Genomic DNA, 9388 nt, shown 5'->3' on the forward strand with positions numbered 1-9388 from the left:
ATCCTTTATATCCTGACATATATTTCAAGGATAAAATATCCATAAGACAGTTAAGGATAAAGGATCCTCAGTATAAAAATCGTGGCCTAACACACCTCTAGAAGTAACCATAAAAGACTTTTTAGCCTAGTGATTTTATAACGATTAAATGATGTTTTTTTTATTTTGGGTTTGAAAACTACAGTGAATAGTGTTGTAAATTTAGGAGGTGTTTGCATTTGTTGTTAAAAATTTATCTCTCTTTTTAAAATTGAGAGTTCAAGTCTTAAAATATTGTTTGAAATATTGTGTAGATTTAAGAGTATAGTATAAGTAAAAAAACATAGAAGTAATCATCAATAGAATTTAAAAATACTCCGTAGTACATTAGGGTTGATTGAACAAGAATAACTAAAGAATAACTCAATGTTTAGATTTTAGCCAACTCAATTTCATCTGTAGACTCGATACGATATTTATCAAAACCTTGAGACAAAATAAACAAATAAAGACATTCTATTTTTTTAACAGCAATCTTCTTTACTTCTTATAACTAGGGTGTAAACGAGTTAAGCCGAGCCTGAGCTCGACTAGGGGCTGAAAGTTAAAAACCTCGAAACCCGAAGGGTTCGTATGAAACTAATCTTTCCTTCAAATGAAAATCAAACCCTCACAAGAACACCAGTTGACTTTCTAATGCCACCGTTACTTCACCGTTAACTCTCTCCGTCACTCTAATGGTTGTTCTCACTCACGCACGGCAGCTCCGCCTCAACCCACCACCGTCCGCCACCATCTCCTCCGTCATCTACGACCCCACCTCTCTCTCTCTTGCTCTCATGCACTCCGACTCTTCCTTCTCTCTCTACCCTCACATCTCACCCTTCTCACCACCACCACCATCCACCACCACCACCGTCGTATCTCCACCGTCATCCTCCGCCACCTTCCTCCGCCTCCGTACCACCACCGATACGGACGTAATGTTTATTGTCTCCTCTCCGTACCTTGCCGGAACCTCAATACTATTACGGTTTTATATTATTCGGAACGATAACCAATTCGCTAGGGTTAGGGTTATCTGCAACCAAAGTGATTTAGTCTTTGATGAGAAGAGATTAGGGGTTTTAGTTAAGGTGAATCACGGTGTGTCGGTTAAGCTTGCCGCGTCGATTAATGTGTTTGCGATGTACTCTTTTTCGGATCGGAAGGTTAGGGTTTTTGCGGTGAAAGGTGTGGGAGATGGGGATGTAGTGAAGTTGATGAGAACGGCGGTGATTGATTGTGAGAGTCCAGTTTTTGCGGTTAGCGTTTCGACGGGGTTTTTGAGTTTGGGGGAGGAGGGTGGGGTTAGGGTTTTTCCGTTGCGGCCGCTTGTGAAGGGGCGGAAGGTATCGGATAAGCCGAAGGTTCAGAAGTTGAAATTGGTTAATGGAATGGTTTCGGGAATTGGAGGCTCGGGTTTGTATGCGAAAACCGGGAAATTTAATGGCAGCATGGATAGATCTGGTAAGTGATATCGTGTTTGCTTTCTTTATATGTTAGCGCTAAATGCATTGTTATAGTTGAGGGAATTAGGGTTATGGATGCTTAGGATCATACGTTATGCGCGTTATTATAGATGACTGATATGTTGTCTGCCCATACATTGTATATTGACAGCAAAGTTGAAGCCATTGAAATTGAGACAAAACTCGCAAGAATGTGGAGTTAGATTTGTGCCATTTAAGAGTAAAGAGTTTGAGGATTACGAATCCTCAAAAGGACCGTTGATGATGTCAATAAAGGCGGTTTCCATACAGTTTTTAGCGCATAATAAGTTTCTTATTTTGGACTCTGATGGAGAACTGTACCTGCTATCGTTATCCAATCATGCGTCTGGATCAGAATCCGGTCATGAGATGAAGAAGTTGACTCTCACCATGAAAGTTCAGAATCTTGCAGTTCTTCCTGATGATTCTGCAAGTATGGTTCTTTTACGTGTTATCTTTTTTGTAAAACCTACTGCAGCATTGCACTGCAAATACTTGATTGAAATACTGACATTATTGTTATTCTTGTACATGATTCTTCTGAAGTTGCAGGTCCTAAAACTGTTTGGCTGTCAGATGGACAATATACTATACATGCTATAATTTTATCTGATATGGATTCTACTGCTGCCAATGAAAATGAAACCAACATTGAAGAAAAGATTCAACGCTCAGGTACTAAACTATTTTTTTTTTAACTTTACAAAATGGATTTTTCTTATAATTTGTCAACAGAGTTTCACAGCTTTTGTTGATAGATTACATTCGTTATGTTAACCCTTTATGATATGTACAATTTGTTAGCTAGTTGTTCATACCGGTTATCCTTTCATAGTGGTAATTGTGTTTCTTGGTTTGCTCCATATGATCATGCTTGATAGTCATCGCTCTTAATGACCCTTTTTTTTTCTTTTTGTTAATACACCCTAGTTATTAACTTATTATAGCAAGACTCCCCGCCAAGGGGTTTTTTTTTGGTTGGCAATCTTATATATATACTTGGATGGAGTTTAGGGGTTTGTGTTTCAGATAGTATGCATATCAGGACCTTTGATATTGATTTGTGTTAGGTTAAAATGATTTGCATTGCTTTCAATCAATCAATCAATCAATCATACCCAGTAAAATCCCACCGACAGCAGAGCTATAGGTAGGGTCTGGGGAGGGTGGGATGTAGGCACACCGTACCTCTATCCAAAGGAATAAAGAGGTGGCTTCCAGAGAGACCCTCGGCTCTAAGAACATGTGTATGAAGCAAAAAAAGGAAATCAAAGTTTAACAGTTATATAAAAAACTACTACTAATTATAATAATATTAATAAAAAGGTCACAGTTTAACCGCAATATAAAAGCTAATAATAATAATAATAAAATATGTAAGGGAAATACCATTATGGTATGTGACCTAAATAAGTTAAGTCTAAGCCCTAAGGTATTCAATTCTCTCTAAAAATCCTTAACTTTAATTCTACTTCTCCACGAATTCCTATCCTCAACCATGTCCTCGGAGAGGTTTAGGTCTATCAAATCATGCCTAATCCTCTCATCCCAAGTCAATTTCGGTCGTCCTCTACCCCTCCTCCCCTCTATAGTAATGTTTTCTACGGATCTAACAGGATTCGTCGTCTGTCTTCTCTTTACATGTCCAAACCATCTCAATCTCCACTCTCTTATCTTGTCTGCTATGTTCGCCACCCCTAATCTCTCGCGAAGCACAACGTTTCTTATTCTGTCTAGCCTTGTGTGCCCACACATCCAACGTAGCATTCTCATTTCTGCTACCTCCATCTTCCGCACTTGTGCCTTCTTGATGGCCCAACAATCTGTTCCATATAGCATTGCAGGTCTAACTGCCACCCTATAGAATTTTCCCTTCAGATTAGTCGGGAAACTCGTGTCGCATAATATACCTGTGGCTGCTTTCCATCTACACCATCCTACCTGAACTCGGTGGGTCACATCACTGTCTAATTCCCCATCGCTCTGTACAAATGATCCTAAATACTTGAACTTCGTTACCTGCGGGACCACCTGCCCTTCAATTGTGATGTGTGCGTCTTCACTGTCGTTTATCTCACCAAAATCACAGTGTAGGTACTCCGTCTTAGATCGGCTAATCTTTAAACCTTTTGTCTCTAAGGTTGTTCGCCACTCCTCAAGCCTCATGTTTAGATCTTGTTTTTTCTCAGCAAGTAACACAATATCGTCTACGAACATCATGCACCACGGGAGAGTCCTCTGAATCGACTTTGACAACTCATCCAAGACTACTGCAAGAAGAAACGGGCTCAACGCTGACCCCTGGTGAAGACCTACCTCTACAGGAAAGAAATCAGTATCCCCCACTGGCGCACGGACACTTGTTTCACTCTTGGTATACATATCCATAATTATCTCTATGTATTTCCTGGGCACTCTTCTACTCTCCAAGCACTCCCAGAGCACCTGTCGTGGCACACTGTCGTAGGCCTTTTCTAGGTCAATAAACACCATATGTAGATCACGCTTCTTCTCCCTATACTTTTCCATTAATCTTCTTATAAGGTGTATTGCCTCTGTGGTGGAACGCCCCGGCATGAAGCCAAATTGGTTGACTGTAACCTGAGTTTCTCGTCTAAGTCTAACCTCAATCACTCTTTCCCATAGCTTCATAGTATGACTTAGTAGTTTGATTCCTCGGTAGTTACCACAACATTGGGCGTCTCCTTTGTTCTTATAGATAGGAACTACAACGCTGCTCCTCCACTGATCTGGCATCTTACCTGATTTGAGAATACTATTGAACAGAGTAGTTAACCACATGACTCCTTCCTCCCCCAGACACTTCCACACCTCGATGGGTATGTTGTCTGGGCCAACCGCCTTAGACCTTCCCATCCTCCTAAGTGCGTCCTTCACCTCTTCTCGTGTGATCCGTCGGCAGTAGCAGTTATTCGATTGTTGTCGATGAAAGTTTGTGTTGTCATGTTCTTCTTGGTAAGCTCTCCCATTGTTAAAAAGATTGTGGAAGTAGGTTTGCCATCTTAGCTTGATGTCCTGCTCCTTGACCAATACATGCCCATCTGTATCCTTTATGAACTTCACCGGTCCTAGATCTTGCCTTCTACGCTCCCTGGCTTTGGCAATCTTAAACATAGCATGTTCCCCCTCTTTTGTTTCTAGACTTTCATACATCCGTTTAAAGGCCGCCTTCTTTGCTTCCGCCACTGCCTTCTTTGCCTCTATCTTGGCCGTTTTGTAGTTGTCCCTCAAATCCACTCGCTCCTCCTCATTCGTGCACCTCATTAGCTCCCTAAAACATCCTTGTTTGTCCCTTATCTTGTCTTGCACTGCGTCATTCCACCACCAAGACTCCTTATGCCCACTTGTATTTCTTGTTGTGACCCCGAGAGTCTCCTTTGCTACTTGGATGATCTTTGTCTCCATAGCTTCCCATATATGAGTTGAGTCCCCATTTAGTCGAGCCCGCGTATGCAGTATGAGTTTATCCTTAAACAGAAGGAGATTTTCGTCCTTCAAATTTCCCCATCGAATTCTCGGTGTACCTTTCTTCTCTCGAACAGTCAGCTTATTTCTGAAGGCTATATCAGTCACTAGTAGTCGATGTTGAGTCACAACTGCCTCCCCAGGTATGACTTTGCAGTCCTTCCACCAACGTCGGTCTCCTCGCCTCATCAAAAGGTAGTCAATTTGCGTGTCGCGTCCGCCACTGCTAAAAGTGATTAAATGAGAATCTCGTTTCCTAAAAAAAGAATTTATAATACCTAGGTCATGTGCCACCGCAAACTCTAGAAGATCTGTTCCGGTCTCATTCCTATCACCAAAACCGAAACCCCCATGTACGGCTTGAAAACCATCGTTAGCCTTACCAATGTGTCCATTAAAATCACCTCCTATGCAAATCCTCTCCCCCCTAGGTATGCCCCCTACCACTGCGTCTAGGCAATCCCAAAATTCTCTCTTTTCCTGATCCCCTAGGCCTACATGAGGCGCGTAGGCGGAGACTACTGCCACTACTTCCTCTCCTAGTACTAATTTCAACACCATAATCCTGTCATTATGTCTTATCATCTCCACCACACTAGTGTGTATTTCCTTAGCCACTAGAAACCCCACTCCATTCCTAGCTCCATCAGACCCCGAGTACCACAACTTATACCCATTACACTCAGCCCCTCTATGTCCTTTCCACTTAGTCTCCTGGAGGCATGCTATCTGAACCCTACGTCTTTTAAGCACATCTACCAATTCTAACAACTTACCATTTAATGTTCCTACATTCCAAGAAGCCAAACGCAATATACGCTCCCTATCTTTACTCTTTCCTACACCCCTCGATTCAGGACATGGTCTCAAGTAATAGTCATGGTTCCTACGCTCTATGGTTGCAACTAATCACACAAACACAAGCAATAGAACACCAAATCAATAATAATAATAATAATAATAATAGTAGTAGTAACAAAAACTAATAATAATAATAATAGACACACGGCACACAGTAACAGATAAATTGGAGCTCCGGCGACGTGTTACGGTGGCGGCAGAGGGTGAATCAGCTAAGATCCTTCAATGATAACACCTCGCAGCAACCCAGCAACCTCCACAGAGCCTTAATCGTTTTTCCGGCGGCGGCAATAGACGACGGCGGCGGCGGCAGTTTACAACAGTAGCCGGAAACCACAGTACAGCGAGAATAATGAGCTGCGGTGGTGTTATGGACGTGTTGGAGAGCTCCGGTAAGGGTTAATAGGGCTGTTGTTACCGGATCTTGAAGAAGGAGCTTCGTAAAGCAGAGACAGAGACAGAGATCGGAACAGACGATCTTGAAATACGATTATATTTCAAAATTCAAAACCCTCATTCCGTTGAAATTAAGCTCCGAATTTTATGAAATTGAGTTAAAATAATAATAATAAAATAAGTAATCTGCGATCCGCTGGGCCACGTTTCTGATCAAACAGATACGAGAAAGAGAGTGATTTGAGATAAGATATAGATAGATAGGATGTATAGATATAGAGAGAGAAAGAGAGTAATATAGTTTCTCTCTCTAGAAATGAGAATGAGAGAGGATTGTTGTTTGTTTGTCAAGATGTAAAAATGAGAGCTGATCAACCTTACAAAATATGTCAAGAATATTATAAAGTGTTGGTATCCTTTACTAGATTCTGAATTGATTGGTTCTTTGCCAGCCACTCAAGTTATATTTACAAGTGAAAAGATTCAAGAAATTGTTCCCCTATCTGCAAATGCAATATTGTTGCTTGGACAAGGTATGTTTATTAAAAATGAATCCATGATATCCGATTTCTTCAATCGTCTCAGCTGCCAGTGCTGATTTGTTTTTAGTTCTATTGATTACCTTTTTTTATTTTTATTTTTGCAGCCAATAACATCTTTGCTTATGCAATATCTTAATGATGCTGTTTTTCTTTCCAATCTGGTATATACTCATTTATCTTTTCGGTTTATAGTAATTAATCTTATGTTTTGTAAGTCGTAGCCATGCTACAAACATGATCTTTCAACTTATGTTTTCTTGGAGAATGATTTCTTTATTCTCTTTCGTCTTATTTTGAATTTGGATTTTCAGGACGTATATCTTCAATCACACATTGATGACTTTTTCCGCTTATGAAATCCTTGATTGATCTTTTTGTTTAAAGAGTAAGTTTCTACATTAGCCTTGACAATTACCATCACAAATACAGGTGGTAGACTGTTAACAATTGTTTTTTTCTTCTGTATCTGCATATTTCACAGTTTGTTCCAAACTGTTCACTCTTGCAAACTACTATGAGATACACATACAAGTTCGAAGCTTAGCTTCATCTAGAGTCTTAAGGCTTCAAACAAGTTTTTAAAGCGATATTTTCACTAAACTATTAATGATCTTGAATCATATTGAACTAGTTGCTAATTTTACACACGGTTGCCAAGTTATTTATTACTGCTATATTGATATATATGCCTTTGCAGGTGGATGCCATTTTGTTCTCTTCCAACCATCATTTCATTGTTCTATCTGACCAATCATGAGCTTCAGTTGTCACTTATACTTTCATGTAGTGCGAATGTTTCTGTGGACACTGTGCTCTTGAAGGTATGGACTAAAAACTTCCTCCCTGTATGAAATATTATTGCTGTCAGACCAAAACACGTCTCTTATTCCTTCGTACCCCTTAGGTTTTAGAAAATAGTTTACTTTTGACTTATAGATATCAAAATCTAGTAATTTACGGATTAAATTTGACAGATTTTGTTTAGTTTCTGTTCCGCAGCATTTAATTATGGATAAAATCAACTTATGCGTCTTCATGTGTTACTTCTGTACAGAGAATATTATGGAACCCTTTTGGTGGAGCGCTGTTTGAGTTTCATGTCGCCTAAGCAAGTAACATGCTCCTGAACACTTTTAAAGGCATATTTGTGACTATTTGAGCTTCTGGGACTGGAGTCAACAATGGGAGTATACGATTCACCAGAAGTTTAAATGGTGTTGTTTATTGAATAATAATAATAAGACATAACTTTTCCAGAAGTGCAGTCTCATGCTATCTGCTGCACATAAATTATAAAACCTTTTGTTATGCTTGAAGTTGAGTAAACCCTGCATTATTACCATGTTTATGTTTTAATAATAATAAGATATTAACTTGTTTGAAGTAATGCTGCTTTGATCTTTGGTTGGATGACTGAAGTTTCTTATTGGTTAATGTTGTTACTTGGTTGTATTTGCTAGTTATTGAGAATAGGATCATGCATTAGTCCAGAACAATCAAACATGGCGAAGCGGATAAAACCGATCAAGAACATCATATCAGTATACGTGTTTTTTGTTGTGTTGTTTTGGACCGGTTAACGAATCTACAGTAAATTGAAACTTGTATGTGTAGACGGGTACCCCTATCAGGTTCAAGGGTAGTTTAGGGTACATTGTTGTCGCCACCCTTGAGGGTGCTTTGTGTGGGTATCAAAATCAGGGAGTAGTACTCACTGAGAAGAGAGCTATGTTTCTGTTTGGAGAGGAGAGAGGAGGGTGGGAGGTTTCATTGGCTCTCACAAGGATCTTGAGTTAATGGTAATGGTATCATTAATTTGGGTAGTTTATGGTAATTTAGGGTATGTTTTAGTTAGTCAAATCTCATTGGAAGTAAAACTTTTCTTTCTATTTTCTTCTTTCTTTCTCACCTTTTCTTTTTCTTTCTCCACTTAAATGAATCTCTGAAACACAAGTTATTCTGATTTTCCTTTCCTTTCCTTTCCAAAAAAAACTTAGGAACACAACTCACTTTTTATTTTTTTTTCCTTTCTTTTCTTAAATGAGACTTGGAAACACTGCCTAAGAGGCTAAGACCATCTGGTATACATCATTTTGGTCATCGGGTGTAAAATGGCGCTTGTAAGCTCACTAAACCCCGTCTCAGTGTCACTAGTGAAGGGGTGCAAATAACCACCCCACGCGGGTCATTTGCCATTTTGCCCCACTCAACCAGTGCTGGCCCTACCTTAATAGAATGTGAAGTTACAATTTTATGCCATAAAATATTCAAGGTCCCTGTTGTTCTGAAAATAATTATGTTAAATATATGGTCTAAGCTTAAATTCAAATTTTCCGTGTGGTTTAGTGGCAAGATTTTCATATTATTTTTACGAAAAAACCCCATGTTCCATCCAACGTCGCTGCCTTTTTCAAAATTTATTAGCAGTTTTTTTTCCCTTTTTTTCAATAGTATGTAGATAAGAATTTTATTATAACATCATTTAATAGTTGATTAGATTAAAGATAGTAAAGGTTTTGAATGAATGAAAAGAATACCCAAATATGCGATCAATATGATATTTTTACGGTTGTTGGTCTAAAATAAAATTAT

General features: G+C 39.3%; 1 protein-coding gene across 2 annotated transcripts; it reads left to right on the forward strand.

Moving 5' to 3' along the window:
• The first annotated feature begins 631 nt into the window (after positions 1-631).
• On the forward strand, positions 632-8365 carry LOC143637105 (uncharacterized). Of its 2 annotated transcripts, none has more exons than XM_077104558.1 (8): positions 632-1488; positions 1642-1944; positions 2064-2186; positions 6707-6787; positions 6901-6957; positions 7108-7181; positions 7494-7617; positions 7851-8365. In XM_077104558.1, exons 1-5 carry the CDS (start codon positions 717-719, stop codon positions 6930-6932), a joined length of 1311 nt encoding a protein of 436 aa, XP_076960673.1. In that variant the 5' UTR covers positions 632-716; the 3' UTR covers positions 6933-6957; positions 7108-7181; positions 7494-7617; positions 7851-8365. The 2 variants fall into 2 exon arrangements, with proteins under 2 accessions (XP_076960673.1, XP_076960672.1); XM_077104557.1 differs by having other exon boundaries at positions 2058-2186; positions 7851-8362.
• The last annotated feature ends 1023 nt before the right edge of the window (positions 8366-9388 follow it).

Source organism: Bidens hawaiensis, unplaced genomic scaffold (genome assembly GCF_021521415.1).
Source record: "Bidens hawaiensis isolate Kalapana, Puna unplaced genomic scaffold, B.hawaiensis_p1.1 tig00008125_1, whole genome shotgun sequence".
Lineage (NCBI taxonomy): Eukaryota > Viridiplantae > Streptophyta > Magnoliopsida > Asterales > Asteraceae > Bidens > Bidens hawaiensis.

Bases quoted from the DNA above. Each gene is read 5' to 3' on its own strand.
- LOC143637105 (XM_077104557.1), top strand. From the start codon at position 717: ATGGTTGTTCTCACTCACGCACGGCAGCTCCGCCTCAACCCACCACCG. The intron at 1,945-2,057 runs GTATGGTTCTTT...ATTCTTCTGAAG, and splicing joins TCTTCCTGATGATTCTGCAA to TTGCAGGTCCTAAAACTGTT. The intron at 6,788-6,900 runs GTATGTTTATTA...TTATTTTTGCAG, and splicing joins AATATTGTTGCTTGGACAAG to CCAATAACATCTTTGCTTAT.